This window comes from Patella vulgata, chromosome 6 (assembly GCF_932274485.2).
Source record: "Patella vulgata chromosome 6, xgPatVulg1.2, whole genome shotgun sequence".
Classification (NCBI taxonomy): Eukaryota; Metazoa; Mollusca; class Gastropoda; family Patellidae; genus Patella; species Patella vulgata.
The window spans coordinates 48207247-48227949 of NC_065884.2; the positions used below are offsets into that span (position 1 = coordinate 48207247).

At 34.1% G+C, this 20703-nt stretch overlaps 1 protein-coding gene across 1 annotated transcript; it reads left to right on the plus strand.

Annotated features, from left to right (window-relative positions):
• Positions 1-2173: 2173 nt before the first annotated feature.
• LOC126823934 (elongin-B) lies at positions 2174-20454 on the plus strand. The gene is made up of 4 exons (XM_050553008.2): positions 2174-2325; positions 15763-15906; positions 16543-16645; positions 19697-20454. Exons 1-4 carry the CDS (start codon positions 2323-2325, stop codon positions 19810-19812), a joined length of 366 nt encoding a protein of 121 aa, XP_050408965.1. The 5' UTR covers positions 2174-2322; the 3' UTR covers positions 19813-20454.
• The last annotated feature ends 249 nt before the right edge of the window (positions 20455-20703 follow it).

Sequence of the window (20703 nt, forward strand, 5' to 3'; positions counted from 1 at the left end):
GACTGCCAGATAGTTATCAACTGATTGATTTTATATTCATACACCGTGTTTACGCCTATATATAATAGTTTCGATTGACTTTAGATTGATACACAGAGTTTAAGGTCTTGAGACGAACAAGTATATTGATTTTCAATGATTTTTGATAACTTGAACAGCTAAATACATGACATTAAGTGTTTTGTATATACGTTAGCATGGGCCAAACAAATTCCAATGATTTTCTAATAATTACATAACGAGTTGTTACTCTTAATCAGATTTTAGTGTATTGTAAATATTTCATTACCGACAAATATCTCTGTTCCTTTTGATATTCACGCAAATCAGACCTAATTTCCCGTCTTATGACCCCCAATTTTACGAGAAATCACGTTTTTATCTTGTCCGATTATATGTTTATATCCCAAAGTTCTGGGTTCCAGTCGATACTTCGGACCGTGTCAGCCTGGATTATGATACCTGATTGTACGAAAAACTTGTTTTTAAAGCTTGTTCTCTGTCCATCTCTTGCAAAATGTTGGCGTCTCTTGCATGGCAACGCCTGTTTCCAAATATATTTCATATTCAAGCTGTATATTAAATAACAAATAGATTGTTTTGGGGTAACCTCTCCCTGTATTTAAAAAATCCGTAAATGTTCATATTTTTGAACGAACATAAGATATTTTTGGATCAAATTTTCTTTAATAATAATTGATAAGTTTGTAAATAGTATTGTACCTTGTAGTCACATAATACATGTACGATGGCTCAATAGGCCCTTTTCTATGGAAATAAATATGCATAGATGAATGTAAAATGCCACTGGCAAGAGTTATACAAAGATAATGTGCTCAACAACGCTTATTTTACTTATGAATATTAATCTCCCCAGGAAAAAGGTCCAAAATCATTTAATTGGATAACATCAAATTGGTCAATGTCAAAGTATATGAGTAAATCAGTGTAAGATATTTTATAGGCTGGCTTAGAGAAGTTGCTGTAGATATTACATCTCATTAAATAAGCATATTATTACCGGTACTTTATGTAATATTTGAATCCATTTTTATACGCTGACATTTTCATGTGGACGTATATTGTCGTCGGCTCTGTCCGTCCGTCCGGACGTCCACAATTGTTTGTGAACACTCTACAGGTCACAAATTTTATCCAATTTCAATGAAACTTGAAATATAGGTTAATCCCCCTAAGATCTCGGTTCCTTTCGATATTGGCATGTATCGGACTGTAACTTCGTGGATTATGGCCCCCGATTGTACGAAATATTACGTTTTGAGCTCGTGAACAGTGTAGAGGTCACAATTTTTAGCCGATTTGGTTTAAATTTGAAATTTATGTTTGTATACCCTGGCTAAAACAAGATGCTACATCTAATTAAATAAGCTAATTATTACTTTATGTAATATTTGAATCAATTTTATTTTCATGATATAATTATTATATTAAATTGTTATTAAATTTGTTTATTTCTACATTCAATTTGATTATTTTCTTTTATTCTCTTATTCAATTTTAATTTTAATTTCAATTGAAAATCCCACAGAATCTGATCTCCAAATCATCTAGCTTTTATATTCTAAATATAGAGCAGTGTAATATGACACTTATACACTGCACCATCTAAATAGATAATAATTGGGCGACAATTTATTATCTTTGAGAAGTTGATGACAGGATTCTCTTCAACAAACTTCCGTTATCTTTGAGGTCAAATTCCTAAACATGAAGAAATCAGGCTGATTTCTAGTTGGTCTTAAGAGTGTATACTATGATTACGTTAATTTCCCGGGACTGGTTCGCCGCCCCAGCAATCACATCGCGGGATGGGGTCCCAGGAATTGGTTATAGGACCTATGGATTAGGAGAACCTCTAAGTTAATTTAGTTAATTTTAGGGCCTAACCGATCTCTGGGCCCCCGAAAATCTGTTGGTAGGCTACCTACCTGCAGTCCGGGGCCCCCAATATCGACCCAGGGCCCCATGCACTCATCGCCCCCTCAGCCCAGGTAATGGATGGCTCCGTCCGGGATTAAATATTAGTATGACCCAGAATTGTGGAGGGCCCGGGACATTTGTCCCACTTTGCCCCCCCCCCCCCGATCCGGTACTGATCCCAATCTCTCACTCTCTCTCATTTCATGAACACATTCGATTATCCAGTATCTAAAGTTCTTTTTCCAGTCGACCACTACCATAGTCATGACAACGCTACTAAAAATAGATGCTAAGCGAATGAAAGGGGAGGTTACTCTAGTTCGATCCGTTTCGAAGTCGCCATCCTTGTTTTATGTCAACTGAAATTTAAGAACAATAAACATGGTAAGTATTATTTAAAAAAGCATATTTTGGTTTATCTGTAATCTTATATATCACAATATTTGTCCAAAGCAGTTTATGGGTAGTAGATATTTCTTCAATTTCAATCACATTCCAATTTTGTGCCTTCTTTATCTTTATCTTTATGAAAAAAAACCCTGAAAATCATTAATTTTTCAATTTTTATTTTCTTTTTTTTTTCTTCTTACTCTAGCATACTACTACTGCCAGTCATAATTATTGAGTAGATTCAGTATTTCTTATCATTGGCTTAACAGAGTTAATTAATGTCTTAGAATTTGAATACAATCTAATTTGAAGGTCTACACAACGACATTCGACAATACAGTCTACAGTTACAGAATTTAGATAATATTAATATGTCCAGTAGGCCTATAGTAATTAGTATATACTTATTATAGTATAGATCCAGGGCTCAAAATTCGCTAACCTGTATCTAAGGCCATTTTTCAAAAAATGGCCTCAGACAGTGAAGCCTCTCTAAGGCCATTTTGTTCAACACCAAGGCCATTTTTTCAATTTAGAAATTATCGAGGGCCATTTTTGCTGGACATTTTAAAAATAAATAGTCTTTCATTTTTCACATTCATTTAATAAAACCTGGACAGGTTAATCATGACAAACTGAAATAGATGTTTATAAATATATTTAGTCCTTGGCAAACACTGAAATTAAAAGCTTATCTAAATCTAGATATTTTTTGTCTCAAACTTCTATTACATATGCGTTAACCTACAATTATTATTTTTTTTAAAGCACGACTGTTCACAGATGCCTGTCAATAAAATAGTCTATAATAACAAAAGTCATATATTATTCAGACTGAGAAGAGAGAATCATATCAAAATTATCTCCATCACTGTCCTCAATTTCACTTTCTATTACTAGCTCTGATTATCAAGCACTGTCTTGAACCGTAGCCACTGTTTATCGCAAAAGACTTGACTAACGTCTACTTGGTCTGCTTATCGTAGTCTTGTATAATAAGACTGTTACGTGTTACAGGCATCTGTGGAGGGGGTAAACTACGAACAGCAGTGCATAAGAAAAAATTAAACGTGGGAGGTTTTTAGATCAGCCAAGTTTTACGGGAAAATGCATATCATATGTGAACTTTTTCATTTATTTTCGCTTCCGATAAAGGTGCCATCGATGGCCATTTAGGGTAATTCTACGGCCAATGGCTCTAGTATTTTTATCGATTTTTTTCCGCAATTTATGACAGCACTTTTTGGCCCTCGATGTAAAAGCTATCGAAGGCCATTGCGAGGCTTACGACAGCAATGGCCCCGATGGCTCTCGTGAATTTTGAGCCCTGAGATCTAGTCAATTTGGATTTCAGTAAAAAGAGTGACATTATTTTTTCATAAGTCACCTGTCGTAAAGCAGCACACCGCTATGCCTTTTCAAAAAGTGCTTAGAAAATCCTTTTTATACCAAATAACATGTTTAGTACGGTAAGCTTACCATACCAAATAGAAATAAATTTTAAAAAAAACCTTCATGAATTGAATACATGACAAGTCGGATCAAAGACAATATAAAGATAATCAGATGAAATACCAAGACTAGATGCACGAACAAAAAAAGGAAAGTTGGGTCACTCCGAAAGACAAATCAGATGTTTTCGTCAAAATAGTAATGTCTTGATTTAATAAATCAATCATTTTATTGTTTATGTTTTGTTTCAATTACCGGGGTGTTAGTGATTAAAATGATTTGAGTAGTGCCATTTGTAATAATGTAATATACAGTGTAAGTAAGCAAGCTTTTAACTTTTAAGGTTTGAGATTCAGTAGTTCATCCAGACAGCAGAGCATCCTACCAACTGACTTTTACTAAAAATGTCTAACAATTTAGTCTGTCTGATCTTGGTATTTGGTCTGACTTGTTTTGGCCTTGGTATTCCTAAATTGACTTTTTGAATAAACTCGAGATCATTAAATAATTGGGAAATGCTATATAAGTGATTGCTCTATACAGATTAGGCACTATGCCTCTGATGTGCCTGCTAGCCCAAGTCGAAGCTCACATTGACAATTAAATAACTGAAGAGAATGGATTTTGATCAAAATAAGGTCGAAAGAATATTGAGCTGCTGTGTCAACATAAATTATGATCATGTTTTTCCATGAATATTGCTGTAAGGCTTATAGCCTATTTTCCTTTACTTTAAGGCATGCTAATGCTATTGAATAATCCTGCCAATCAGACATGATTTGGCACACTGATCATCAGTGAATATTCGTTAGGCCAATACAATCACCAAGAAGGATGACATCAGTACCAATACCTGACAACTCATCCCAAAGACAACTCATCCCAAGATAAAAGACAACTCATCCCAACTTAGTTTTGTTTGGTTTTATAGACGAGTCGAGATATCAAAAATTTATTATACAACAATGTTAGTAGAAGGTAAAACAACAAAGTATTAAAACATTAATACAAACAGTGATACACAACCATCAATTTGATTAAAACAACAATATGAATTTTATTAAAATAACACATTTTTATAACAAAATAATAATATGAATTTTATTAAAATAACACATTTTTATAACAAAATCAGATTGGTCTGAGTTGTCTTCAAAGAAAGCAATTGTATTAACACAAATATAACTTGCACTTATATTTGTTGGGATGAGTTGTCGGATATCTCGAACCATGTTTTAAGGTTGGGATGATTTGTCTTCTAACGTGGGATGAGTTGTCTTATATTGGGATGAGTTGTCTTTGGGATGAGTTGTCTGTATAGCTAGCAATATTAACTTTTTTCCATCGGCAAATTAAATTCTAGAACATTTTTAGAAGTATTACTAGAAAAATAAATAAAGGTGTTTGAAGTATATCTGGATACAAATTATTTCCCATTTAGTGTAAATGGGTATAAAATGTGTAAAAGGCATCATTCTGCCTAGTTACTTGAGTAACGGTGTCTGATAGAGGCTAGCCTCTCACCGTTACTGTCTGTCCCTATACACATATATGAAAATAACGCCTTACACCACCTCGGTTCTCTTCTAAGGCTATTTTTGAATCTTTACCGTATATTTTTCACAGTGATTCTTCTTTGTTTGCCATGTGTATAGGATAGGGAGTCTTAGGGACAGACAGTAACAATGAGAGGCTAGCCTCTAACAGACATCCTTACTAAAGTAACTACATTCTGCCTGGACCAGTTGACATTATGTAAGCAATTCATGAGCCATTGAGCCAATAATTTATGCCGCATGATCTGACGTCACATGTAGAATACATTTGAACTTACAAAGGTCAGTCATCTTATGCAGAAGTAATGCAATTACAATACCTCTGTGAAATAGATTGATGACTTGGATGAAATTAGCTCCAAACTCTGACATGGGGAGTCTCATTTTGTCAGTTTCAGTAGATGCTAATACTGATAGTAGAAACATGGTTTATACTATATGTAAATAAAGTGATATTAATTTGCTGAATTAAAGATTTTTTGTCACAATGAAAAAGATTGTTATATCAATAGTGGCCGATTCTTTCGTTGTGTACATGTACGTTACATTTAGAGCTTATTGTACAAGCTCAAAATTTTATTATAACAAGTTGCAGTAAGTCACTGTTTATGGCCTTGGATAGCTAACATGTATCTAATACGAAAAGTTGAACAATTTTCCCATTGTCATTGTCTCTTGAAGACGAAAATGGAGCTGTTATGTATATTACATCATGAAACAAAATTTTATACCACTAAATTTCAAGTCCAAAAGTCTGTGAATTGAACTTAATGACTGTTTGAGATAGTGATGTACCGATATGACTACTATCGGTTTCACCAATATCAGATGTTGACAGTGAAGCATATCAGCCGATTGACAAATGAATTGTACAATAATTTCCAGTGACCCCAGTGTCAATTAATCTGGTTCCGATTATTGTTGGAGTATTATATCAAGTTATTGAAATTTGTTTAAACTTTTTCCCTTCGATTTTTTAGCTATTCATGTTCCCAACTGTTGCGATCACGTGACAACCATACAACCAAATAACTAAAATTGCTTCACGTGACAACCATAACTAAAATCACTTCATAAAATTTCCAACGGCTATGTGCCATAACCTTCTAAAATAAGGATATTATATTAGGAAGTCAGCATGTTTATGAAATACTAAATTATAATGGTAAACACTATTTAAAACTAAAAATTGCATCGCTGAATTAATGACCTAATTCCAAGTTCACCCGCCCCTCAATGACTGTATGATATTGAAAGGTTATGACCTATGCATTTCACGTTCCTCTTTACTATCTATGTGTAAAAAAAACCATCTAGTACTATGTCATTTTTATACGCCCACATGGAAATGTGGTCGTATATTGCCGTCGCCCCTGTCCGTCCGTCCGTCCGTCGTCCACAATTTCTTGTAAACACTCTACGGGCTACATTTATCATCTGATTGTTTTGAAATTGATATATGTTGTTTGCATTAGTGAGATGAAGAAGCCTATTTAATTTCAATAACTTCCGTTAATTTCTTCTAGAGTTATGGCCCTTGTTTCACTTTGTTGTACCTTGTGAATGCTCTAACGACAAAAGTTATTATCCGATCTGTATGAAATTTAAATGCATCATTTGAATTATTAAACAAAGAACCTATTGAATTTCAGCAATTTCCGTTAATTACATCTAGAGTTATGGCCCTTGTTTAACTTTGTTGAATCTTGTGAACGCTCTAATGACAACAGTTATCATCCGATCTGTTTGAAATTGATATCTGGCATTTAAATTAGTGCAACGAAGAAGCCTATCGAATTTCAGCAATTTCCGTTAATTACGCTGTGAGTTATGGCCCTTGTTTCACTTTGTTGTACCTTGTGAATGCTCTAACGACAAAAGTTATTATCCGATCTGTATGAAATTTATATGTATTGTTTAAATTAGTAAAAGGAACAAGCCTATTGAGTTTCAGCAAATTTCTGTTAATTACATCTAGAGTTATGGACCTTGTTTAACTTTGTTGAATCTTGAGAACTCTTGAACAACAAAAGTTATCACCTAATCTGTATGAAATTCATATGCATCATTTGAATTAGTAAAATGAAGAAGTCTATTGAATGTCAGCAATTTCCGTCAATTACTTTTAGAGTTATGGCCCTTGTTTTACTTTGTTGAACCTTGTGAACGTTCGAACGACAAAAGTTATCATCCGATCTGTATGAAATTTATATGCATTATTTGAATTAGTAAAACGGAAAAGCCTGTCGAATTTCAACAATTTCTGTAGATTACTTCCAGAGTTACGGCCCTTGTTTTAGTTTTTAGAACCTTGTGAACCCTCAAATGACGAAAATTATAATGTCATCTGTATGATATTGTCTATTAAATTCCCCTAATCACCTACAAAAGAATAATTATGTGACAACCCTTGTCGACTGCTCGGACGATTTAGCTGCTGTGGGCGTATGTTTTGTTGCCTGGCAACCTATCTTTATTACCTGATACACAAGTTCACACTTAATACACGACACATGGACAACAGGTGCGTCGAATTTCCGAATAACTACCCAATAACTCTCAAATAACACCCAATAACTCCAAACTAACACCCAATAACTCCAAAATGCTGACTTTGGAAATACAGAATAACAATTTAGTTGAAGATGCGTCTGTTTTGTGCCATAAATCAGAGTTTTGCGCTCACTCGCATGAAGGGAGATAACTCATGTATGCGATTTGTGTTGATAGTGCAGTTTTAGTTTTATCAAAGCTGCTCCGAGAAATTACCAACAACTCAATATCAAATAACTGCATATCAGTATAATAACTGCAAGGCATTTACCAATATCCATAGGCGTACGAGCTTGGGGGGCGGCTGCCCCCCCATTTTGGGCACCAAATGCTGGGAAAATTTGGGCAAACAATTGTACTTTCTAAAAGTTGTATAAAAAACTATTGTGTTCTTGAATGTTTCCAATTTAACAGCGAATTTATTATTATTAGGTAACATACTAAGAACCTAACTACATTTTTGGGCACCAACCACCACCGCCCCCCCCCCCCCCAGTCAAAAATTTCCCCGTACGCCTATGCCAATATCATTACAAATATCATCAAATAGGGGCATACCAGTATATTTACAGCAACGTATCTGCGATAATGTGCAATGAATAAGGAAAGAAAATTGTTTTCTTACTTTGTATAATATTTTAATCATTAAATATCATTTTATGGGTGCGAAATCAAATAATCCTTCAAATTTGCACCGTATTATTAAGATGGCCATCAGTCTAAATTTAAATGATGTTTTTTTTTTTTGTAAAATAACTATAATGAACTTTCAATAATTTTGCGCACGAATGCTCTGCCCGGTGAGGTAACAATTAGTCTGTGTAAATGAATGCAAATTAACTGCCAAACATTGTATGCACAAAGGCGCTACCTGACGAGGTAACAAGACGCTGCGCGGTTAATTTTAATTCCTTTAAATGGGGTCCCGCATACAAACTAGGTGATTTAATGGTATATATGGACTAAAAACATAAGCTTATTCAAACTAATTAATTTGTCATAACTTTGCTTCAAATCCTGGGAGGGATGGTCGAATGGTTAGCACGTGCGTGCTGTATCATAAGGTCTGTCATTGAGTCAACTGGCATGGTTTCGAATCCCCGGTCGTTCGTGACAAGGAGTAGGGTTGCCTGTCAAACCTCGTGGGTTTTCTCCGGGTCCTCCGGTTTCCTCCCACTGCTAAAGACCCCTACGCGCAAGCGAATTATTGAAATAAAATTAAACCGTATGTTAGTCCCGAACTGACCTAGTTTGTGTCGAGTGGACGTTAAACCCCATTTCTCTCTCTCTCTCTCGCTTCAAATCCTTCTCAAACATTGTAATTGCGAAGGAATGTCCTGCTATAAAAATTTGATCAAACCAGGTCATGTTTATGTCACGTAACTTACCTCTCTTGGAAGTCAGAGGAGAATTAATTGCATACATAAGACGATGTTGTCTTTAATCGCTTACTATTTATTACAAATATCGAATCCTAATTAAATTCTCGGATTATTCACTACCCGCGTCTTTTTCCATCATTTTTATCTCAGAAAGTGTTGTACATCTAACTCTTCATAATGTTTATCAACTTGTACATCAAGCGCTAAATGTTTGCGTGTGACCTTTGACATCACACGTGCAGAAATTCCTAATCGTTGGGCTGTTGATTGGGGAACCCTTACATTACATTTTTGTCCTGTATACGCTCCATTAGTGTTTTTCAGGGAATTCAGTATTTTTCTAGTAAGATTGGATATCTCTACTTTCCATATATATACCAAAATTACCATACTTTTATTGGTCAAATAACCACCCAATAAATACTTTTCTGGGAACCCATCTTTAAAACCAATATTTTATTAAAACATGTTTCAAATGAAAAAAAAGGAGCTAAACATGCAACTCAATATTTTCCACAATATCTAAAATTAAAAACATGAATTAGAATTCAATATGGGTCCATTTCAATTAATAATAATATTGATGTTGTTATCCTGCCGTGAAAATATAGGATCCTAATAATTCATGACACAATGAACATTTTAAAATCTGTACACGAGTCATGTACACTATGGTTTCGGGTGCAATTTGCAATAAACAAAGAAAAAAAATATCCTACAAAACAATGCGGAAGTACGGTAATTAGTAACATTAATAATGGGTGGTTCAAAAAGTACAAAATAGTAATTTTTAAAAAGATGTGTAGAATGGATTAAGCAGGCAGAAACTACTGCTGTTCAATTTAGACAGTTCAAATATTTCACCTAACATAATTGATTATAATTTACAATAATAATTGAAAAATTGAATATACCGGTAAATAACTTCATATACATTCATATTACATTCATATTAAAATCTGTGCTTCTGGTACCATTTTTTAGGGGGGATCACGAGGCTAAGTGGGTAAGACGCTGGCTCGCTAGCCTGGAGGTCGGGTGTTCAATCCCTGCATTGGCCAAGAAAGTTCATCCAGATTAAATCCGGCGTGGTTCTCCCTTGTCAGTGATGCAGGACGGAGGGGCTGACAAGGAAAGCTGTCTAGTCGTTCGGATGGGACGAAAAACCGAGGTCCCGTGTACACATTGGCGTGCACGTAAAAGATCCCTTGGCAGTTGGAATTCGATATAAGAGTAGGCCGTAGTGCCGCTGCCCAGGCAAAATTTCCCTCATAGCACACTGTATGGCGTATGCCCGTCTTCATTAGCCCAGGTTAGGAGTAGGACGTTAAACCCCATTTCATTTCATTTCATTTAGTACCATTTTTGACTATCTAAAGGTTCCAAAGAATAGGTTAATATGCCCTTTAACAAAATAGTTAGTCTGTAAAGAAGCTCAAATTAACTGCCAAACATTCTACGAGATTTGGGGGAGGGGGGGGGCTGGGCCCCACCGTACCCCATAGTTAATCTGCCGCTGTCGGCACAGGTAGAATGGTTCATAGCTAATGGTAATAGCTTCTGTCTTTGCCAACGTCTGGTGACACCATCTGATTTTTCTATTTATACTTATAGAGTTGAATATAAATACAACCATCTCTTACCGCCTCTAATTGTCAATTCTTGTATAATGTCTATTATATCTTGTATTATGTCTATGTTGAGTCGTATATTATGTCTAAATAGTACACACATACAGCAACTATAGTAAAGGGGTTGAGTACCAAACAAGAGGGAATGATTTGTTGACAATTTGAATAATATTTTAAAGGTATTTGCCGCGTCTTTTTAAAACATATATCGGCTATGCAAGTGTTGGCAAAATGGTTGTATATTGGCCAATACCGATTTCTACCGATAGGTCACAAACACCACTAGTTTAGGGGCTTTTGTGTGGAAGTTTTCACCACAAGAGTTTTACAAGATATAAGACTTGTACAAAAAAATGACAGAAGTTTGACTAAATTTTTTTAATAAGATTTTCGATTTAGAACAACTTTGATAGTGTTTTACAGTCTTTGTTGTTTTTTACAACAAGAGTTTCACAAGATATTTGACTTAAAAACAATCAATTTTTTACAAAAAGAGTTTTACAAGATATAAGACTTGTACAAAAAAATGACAGAAGTTTGACTAAATTTTTTTAATAAGATTTTCGATTTAGAACAACTTTGATAGTGTTTTACAGTCTTTGTTGTTTTTTACAACAAGAGTTTCACAAGATATTTGACTTAAAAACAATCAATTTTTTACAAGAATTCTTTTCTGAACCTTTTGTGTTAACCCACTTCAGCAATGATTTTTAAAGTGGAAAAAGTTATAAAAGTACTTAAAAACAATTTTTTCTAATGAGCTTTTGATCTACACTTTCACCAATAAATAGTCTTTTAATCAAAAGGACTCATGGCATACAATTAGTTCCAAAGACTCCACTCTAGGTCCCAATTGGTAAACGTAACGTTACATATGTTACTAAAAAACAATTTTTAATTGGGTGTTTTATATTTTACTGAATATACTGGCACTAAATTTAGAAGATTTAAAGTAATAGTGATTTTAGATAAAGAATGGTTAACTTGATTAAAACAAGTATAATCCATTTTGTTACATACGTTACACATGATAATAAGCTAATTTAACACAAGGTGTAGAGTAAAGGCTTGATACTTGACAGATTTTCTTGATTTAATATTTATACACTGAGTAATATTTCAACATCAATTTCACCTCTATTTTTTACTTTAGGCAGTATTTATTTTTCATCCATAAACAAATGAAATAATGAGATGTTTATCGGTGAAAATTTTTTCAGTGTACATCGATGTACATAAACTAAGAAGAAATCCAGTAAATACCGCAAAATTTTAATGAAATTCATAAAATAGGACCATTTTTATATGTTTTGTCCGTCCATCGTCCACAATTTCGTGTGAACACTCTAACTCAAAAAGTTATTATCTGATTCTTAAAAAATTGAAGCATATTTAATTTCCGTTAATTACTTGGGCAATTCCACGCTAAAGTATACAATTAGGTGAAAAATTTAATTAGTCGACAAGTGGACAAAAATAGTGTCTTATGGTGGGAAATAATCCATATTTTGAAGAAAAATGTCAATTTGGGTGGAAACTCTTCCGATTTTTTTTTTATTTGGTCTTGTGTCAAGGTTTACGTTGTAAATGTCAAATTTATAATTTTATTGTATTTTCTTACTTTGTGTTTGTTTGATTATTCTGACTCATAATGAATGATTTGGCATTAGTTATCTGACAATGTATATAAACATAATATTTAAACATTAAAATATAAAAATAACATATTTTTGTGAAGTTAACCAACATTGAAAAATATCTTTATGAGAATGTACGTCCGTTACCAAATTCGCCTGTCCAACCTCGTGGGTTTTCTCCGGGTCCTCCGGTTTCCTCCCACTGCTAAAGACCCCTATGCACAAGCGAATTATGTAAATAAAATTAAACCATATGTTAGTCCCGAAATGACCTAGTTTGTGTCGAGTGGACGTTAAATCCCATTTCTCTCTCTCTCCCTTACCAAATATTTACATTTTTTTCTCTCTCATTCATATTTTTATATAGAATTATTTAAAACTTCATATCTAAAGCTAGAATAACCCATTCTTACTATAATGACCGTAAAAAGAAAAGATTTGCAAAAATTCTCAGAATAATTTACATAGATGTACGTCCGTTACTTTTCACAGTATTTCCTGTTACCAAATATTTCCATTTTATCTCTATCATTCATATTTATTTATGGAACTGTTCAAAAACTCATATTTAAAGCTAACATCACCCATTCTTGTTACTATGACCATAAAAAGAAATCATTTGCCAAAATTCTCTGAATTACTTAGGGTTTCATAGATGTATGTACGTCCATTACCAAAATTTTAGGGTAAAAATGTACGTCAGTTACCAAAATTTTAGGGTCACAATATTTCATTCAAGGAATAATGTTTTTAGGAAAGTAACTGCTCCATTAATTCAAATGAGTTAAGTATTATTATTATCTATAAGTCCGATTATTTGAAAGTTTACATATCTCATGTAATGGGTTAGCAATTTGCACTCGTACGTCTGTTACCAGAATATATGTACGTCCGTTACCACAATAATTTCTAATTTACTGGGTTACAAGAATCCAAATGTGAGAAGTAATTATGCAGTACCCATGTAGTATTAGTGCCCTTTCTTAAAAGGATTAAAACTTTTAAATTCCTCAAGACAATTCACAGAGTTTTGAAACTGTTCATGCAGGCAAATCATGGTGTTCATTTCTGTACGTCCGTTACCTATACTTTGAGGAACCAATATTTATTCCCAGTGTTCATGAACAAATTAAATTATATGTCAATTGATACTTAAATCATATGTCTTTAATGCTATATAAAACTCAAACAGTTAATTATTCATGGTTAGAAAATATTGGAAGTAAGAAAAATATGGCGAGTTCAAAATGTACGTCCGTTACCGTGGAATCGCCCACTTCCAGTGTTATGGCCTTTGTTTCACTTTGTTGCACATTGTGAATGCTCTAACATCAAAAGTCATCTGCTGATCGGTATGAAATTTATGTGTGTTATTTAGATTAGTAAAATGAAGAATCCTATTGAATTTCATCAATTTCCATTAATTACATCTATAGTTATTGTCCTTGTTTCACTTTGTTGAACCTTGTGAATGCTCTAAACGCCATAAGTTATCATCCGATTTTTATGTAATTTATATGCATTATTTAGATTAGTGAAACGAAGACGGCTATTGAATTTCAGCAAATTCTGTTAATTACTTCTAGAGTTATGGACCTTGCTACACTTTGTTGCACCTTATGAATGCTCTGACATAAAAATTATCTGCTGATCTGTATGATATTTATATGTGTCATTTAAATTAGTAAAAAGAAAAATCCTATTGAATTTCAGCAATTTCTGTTGAACCTTGTAAACGTCAAAAGTTATATGATCGTTATGAAATTGTCTTGTAAATGCCTCCAATTAAATATGTGACAACCCTTGTCGACCACTCGGACGATTAAGCTGCTGTAGGCGTAGGTTTCATAGCCTGGTAACCTATCTTTAAACTTTTTATTGTATTTTCTAATCATTTAAAGATACATTATGGGAGATTTTTATAGAGAGTTGGCCATTCTTGCTATAACAGTTCAAAAGTAGATGATGAAAGAAGAATATATTGAAAAATTCAGTCAAAATACTTTATTCTGAACATAGTTATCATCGTTGTAATATTTGCCTAGAAAGGGTAGCGAATTGTGTCTTCACCTTCGCTGATCGTTTGATTGACAGGCGTTAACTCCACCTACATATCTTGATTATCAAGTAAAGTTTTCAATGGCATACCGAAACGCTTTACAGCGGCCTCGCTAAGTACACTCTATCATTTAGCCTTGATCTAACTGACATATTTTCATCAGGTTACCCCTTATTTGATTTAATCAATTAGTGAAATCCTATTTAAATCCGAGCTGTAGCCGAGCCATCCGTGGGTCTACAGAGTTGATTTTGGTCTTGTTGTTTAAATAAAGATCTAATTTATAATTTCTATAACATTTGAAGCCTAAATTAAGACTTGCAATAATCAGATTTAGCTCTTGCATAATGCATGTTTAAGTTATTTGTGAAATTTATATGGATTAATTAAATTAGTAAAACGAAGAAACCTATTGAATTTCAGCAATTTCCATTTATTGTGTCTAGAGTTGTGACCCTTGTTGAACCTTGTCATACGATCTGTATAAAATTTATATGTATCATTAAGATTAGTGAAATGACAAGGCCTATTGAATTTCCGCATTTTACATTTACAATTATTACTTCTAGAGTTATGGCCCTTGTTTCACTTTATTCAACCTTGTTAATGCTCGAATGATGAAAGTTATCTTATCATTCGATATGTATGAAATTAATATGCATCATTTAAATTTGTTAAACGGAGGTCAATTGAATTTCAGTAATTTCCATCAATGATTTCTAGAGTGATGGCCCTTGTTGACTTAGTGAATCTTGTGAACGTTCGAATGACATGAAATTGATTGAAATGAAATAAACTGGGGTTTAACGTCCTACTGTTTTGCTCCGAACTGGGCTAATAGAGACCAAGATACGCCATACAGTGTGCTATGAGGGAAATTTTGCCCGGACAGCGGCACTACGGCCTGCTCTTACATGTATATTGAATTCCAACTGTCAAGGGATCTTTTACGTGCATGCCAGCGTGTACACAGGACCTCAGTTTTTCGTCCCATCCAAATGACTAGACAGCTGTCCTTGACAGGCCTTCTGTCGGCCAATGCAGCGATCGAACACCCGACCTCCAGGCGATTTAGCTGCTGTGCCTTGATGTGTAATTATTGCAAGAATCGTCCTAGTGAAGATGAGTAATCTTAAGACTGATTATTGATTTGTATTTCAGGATGTATTTTTAATGATTAGGCAGAAAAAGACAACAATTTTTACAGATGCCAAGGAATCTACAACAGTGAATGATGTGAAACGAATAGTTGAGGGTATTTTAAAAGTCAGTCCTGAAAATCAAAGATTATACAAAGATGATACGGTATTGATTTGTCTTTCATCATATTATTGTCTGCAAGATTAAGAGGTTTATTGAGAATTGTTAAGATCAGCTTGTTATATTAATTATGTCTAAAAAAAAAGCACAGACATCACTCTTTGATAGTCTCTTCTTAACTAACCCCCAGTTTGCTTGAAACTCCCATTATTCTATTATAAATAAAATCAAAGATTTCTGTATGTTCGCCCAACACACACTGCGATCAACCTCCACATAATTGTGGTATCAAATTAACCAGCATGACCCTGTGAATGTTTTAGACCATGAAGGTCAATGTTACAGATCTTGGGTCCTGGGCTAAGCCGGGTATCCAGCTAGTAAGCAGTAATTTATAGTGTAAAATGTTGTCAAAAATTCTAGATACAATAACAAGTACCAGTAGGTTGGTTAAGTTTGAAACTAACTCATTAAATTATAGCTAGTTGATGAAAAGAACACAATCTCTTTATATTTCAAATTACAAATGTATGTCAATTTGATCAAATTACTTTTGTTACAGCAGATAAAAAAATATGTCTTCATTAATAAAAAGTCAATGTTGAGATAGCTATTTTAAAAAAAATTATCAGGTTTTTATATTATGTATTAGTATAATGGGAAATTTTTTGTGTATTTCAGCTGTTAGGAGATGATAATAAAACTCTTAGTGATTGTGGTTTTACAAGTGCTACAGCAAGAGCGCAGGCTCCTGCTACAATTGGACTTGCCACTAGAAAAGAAGGTAATTTTGATTAGGCCACATAAAATGAACAACTGCTGATCAACTTTATTGATTTTCTGCTCAGCTGAAAGAGTTTTGTATTTGGTTTTGGGTTGTATTTTATTAGCAATGATCCATTGTTTTAAAACTACCTTTATGTCTGAATATTTAAAGATAAATTCCCACGAAAGTATCTATTACCGGGTAGTTATTTCCAATAAAAGACAAGCAATTTTGGTATATGGAAAGTAGAGACAACCAATCTTACCAGAAAAAAACTTGATTCCCTGAAATACACTCATGGGACGCGCAGAAGACAGATATGTGAGGCATGACGCAAGGAACACTTATGTGTTGATCAAATGGCTAACAGTTGTGAAAGGGGATGATCCGGCAATTAATTTAGGCGTCGCTATTTATGGTAAATGGTAATCAACTAGCGACAAATACAAGCTAGGGTAGTTTCTTTGAATTGAAATATTTTGAGAGAGATTTCAAACAAACTTTTGACAGATGAATTAGTTTGAATATCTTTAGTCATGTAATCAAATTACACGGCTTGTTTGCGGGAAGGCATTTTTATACGCCCACATTGAAATGTGGTCGTATATTGTCGTCGCCCCCGTCCGTCCGTCCGTCCGGCGTCCACAATTGCTTGTGGACGCTCTATAGGCTAAAGTTAATATCCGATTGACTTTAAATTTATATACAGTGTTTAAGGCCATGAGACGAAGAAGCCTATTGATTTTCAGCGATTTCCGATAATTACTGCTAGAGTTATGGCCCTTGATCACTTCAAAAGATCTTGTGGACGCTCTAGAGGCCAAAGTCAATATCCGATTGACTTTAAATTTATACACAGTGTTTAAGGTCATGAGACGAAGAAGCCTATTGATTTTCAGCGATTTCCAATAATTACTGCCAGAGTTATGGCCCTTGATCACTTCAAAAAATCTTGTGGACGCTCTAGAAGCCAAAGTTAATATCTGATTGACTTTAAATTTATACACAGTGTTTAAGGTCATGAGACGAAGAAGCCTATTGATTGTCAGCGATTTCTGATAATTACTGCCAGAGTTATGGCCCTTGATCACTTCAAAAGATCTTGTGGACGCTCTAGAGGCCAAAGTTTATATCCGATTGACTTTAAAATTTATACACAGTGTTTAAGGTCATGAGACGAAGACGCCTATTGATTTTCAGCGATTTCTGATAATTACTGCCAGAGTTATGGCCCTTGATCACTTCAAAAAATCTTGTGGACGCTCTATAGGCGAAAGTCAATATCCGATTGACTTTAAATTTATACACAGTGTTTAAGGTCATGAGACGAAGAAGCCTATTGATTTTCAGCGATTTCTGATAATTACTGCCAGAGTTATGGCTCTTGATCAGTTCAAAAAAATCTTGTGGACTCTCTAGAGGCCAAAGTTATTATATCCTTTTGATTTTAAATTTATACACAGTGCTTAAGGTCATGAGACGAAGAATCCTATTGATTTTCAGCAATTTACGGTAATTACTGCCAGAGTTATGGCTCTTGATCACTTTGAAAAATCTTGTGGACGCTCTAGAGTCTAAAGTTAATATTTGATTGACTTTAAATTTATACACAGTGTTTAAGGTCATGAGACGAAGAAGCCTATTCATTTTCAGTGATTTTCGATAATTACTGCCAGAGTTATAGCCCTTGATCACTTCAAAAAACCTTGTGGATGCTCTAAAGGCTAAAGTTAATATCTGATTGACTTTAAATTTATACACACTGTTTGAGGTCACGAGGCGAAGAATCCTATTGATTTTCAAAGATTTCTGATAATTACTGCCAAAGTTATTGCCCTTGATCACTTTGAAAAATCTTGTGGACGCTCTAGAGGACAAAGTTAATATCCGATTGACTTCAGATTGATACACAGAGTTTAAGATCTTGAGACGAACAAGTATATTGATTTTCAATGAATTTTTATGACTTGGAACAGCTAAATCCATGATACAGTATTAAAAGTTTTGTATACAAAACGTTAGCATGGGGCAGAACTTTATAAAAACCAAACAAATTCTAATGGTTTTCTGATTTGTTGCTCTTAATCAGATTTTAGTGTATTATAAATGTTTCATTACCGAAAAAAGTAAAAATATGCGACAACTCTTGTTGACTGCCCGGACGATTTAGCTGCTGTGGGCGTATGTTTCGTTGCCTGGCAACCTATCTTTAAATAATAAATAATAAAAAAAACAACACCTAGTCCTAGTTTTCATTGAATTTCAACTGTCAAGTGTTCATTAAAAAATGTGCATGCCAATATATACACATAATTTTTGTTTTTTATACGCCCACATTTTCATGTGGAAGTATATTGACGTCTGTCCATCCACAATTTGTTTGTGGACACTCTACAGGTCACAAATTTTATTAGATTTTGAAGAAAGTTCTCGGTTCCATTCAATATTGGCATGTAGGCCTATCAGGATGAAACTAAATGGATTATGGTCCCTGATTGTACGAAAAATCATGTTTTTAGCTTGTGGACACTTAAGAGGTCACAATTTTCATCCGATTTTGATGAAACTTAAAATGCACGTTTAAGCCCAAAGGTCTTGTTTCCTTTCGATATTTGTGCATAACGGATCATAACTTCCAGAATTATCGCCCCTGATTGTACAAAAAATCACGTTTTTAGCTTGTGGTCCCTCAAGAGGTCACAATAAATTGTGATGTAAAACAGAAACGTTTGAATATATCACCATTATGACGGTTGAGTTCGAATTTCGCGTTTTTAGCTTGTGGTCCCTCTAGAGGTCACAATTATTATCCGATTTACAAAAAAACGTGCGAATATATCACTGTTAGTTGAAAGCTACCCACACATACGCCCGAGCCACTATCAAAAATCACAAAAACACGATTAAGGCCAGATTATTAGTCTGTTCACGAGATTCAGTTTTTTTATAATGTTGCTAAATACATGTCTAAGCTACTTGCTCATTTAGGAACTTCCTCTGCAACATTTATCAAAGATTCTGTTCAAAATATTCCTTTTAATTGTGAAAAGTTTTTTTTCTTTCTTTCAGATGGAGAATTTGATAATTTGGATATAACACCATTATCTAATCCACCAGAACTACCAGATGTAATGAAGCCTCAAGATTCTTCTTCCTCCCATGCACAAGAACAATCAGCACCTTAGTTTATATTTGTTTTCAACTCTTTATATTTCCACTCATTTTGTTCCCCATTCTTTCTATCAAATAGTTAAAAGGTATTCATTTGAATATTCAAGGTTTATAATATTTAAAAATGGTAATATAACTGAAAAGCTTTTACGTAATTTCTTGATTGTAAGTAAGTGAAATCATTTTCATCAGTGGTCTGATCACATCAAGTGTGATGTTATCAGTTAAAGGCTCAATACCACTCTTGTTGTAACTGAATAATATGTCCCAATCTTTATTCTGGTCAACAAATTGTACTATTTTAGAATATTTCAATTAATTGATGATACAAATTTCATCTTAACACACCTTATTTAAAAATTTTGAAAAATTCAACATAATGGTTTGAAACGTCTAACGTAAACCTTTTCAAATGAAACTTCGATTTAAAAATATTTTCGAACCCTCTGGACAAGTAAAATAGAATGTAATGGATAATTTACACAACAGGTAGGACACTTAAACATCTAGTACTTAGATAGAGATATTATTTATTTTCTGGAGCTTTCAAGCCAGCAAGAGTGTTATTGCCCCTTTAAGAGGGTACCAGCATCAAGGGACAAAATTACATAAATGTTAGAATATATTGATTTTTAATAATAAAAATTAAAGATGTGTTTTATAATTTGTTTTCTAACAAGCCTACAGTGAGGTTGATGTCATTAATCACTTCTGGGGGGGATGGGATTGTTCTAGACTGTTGTGCTTGGAGCTCTAGCTGGCTGGTCACCTCTGGCTTGTGGTCGCAATTTCAATCGCTGATGAGAGCAAATGTCACATGGAGATACGGGTGCCTTCTCAACCTCGTGGGTTTACTCGCCGTACTCCGGTTTCCTCCCACAGGAAAGACCCCCTGCCCTAATCCC

Excerpts from the sequence above, each read along its gene's own strand:
- LOC126823934 (XM_050553008.2), top strand. Across the intron at positions 15,907-16,542 it reads GATTATACAAAGATGATACG|CTGTTAGGAGATGATAATAA; the intron begins GTATTGATTTGT and ends TGTGTATTTCAG. Across the intron at positions 16,646-19,696 it reads ACTTGCCACTAGAAAAGAAG|ATGGAGAATTTGATAATTTG; the intron begins GTAATTTTGATT and ends TCTTTCTTTCAG.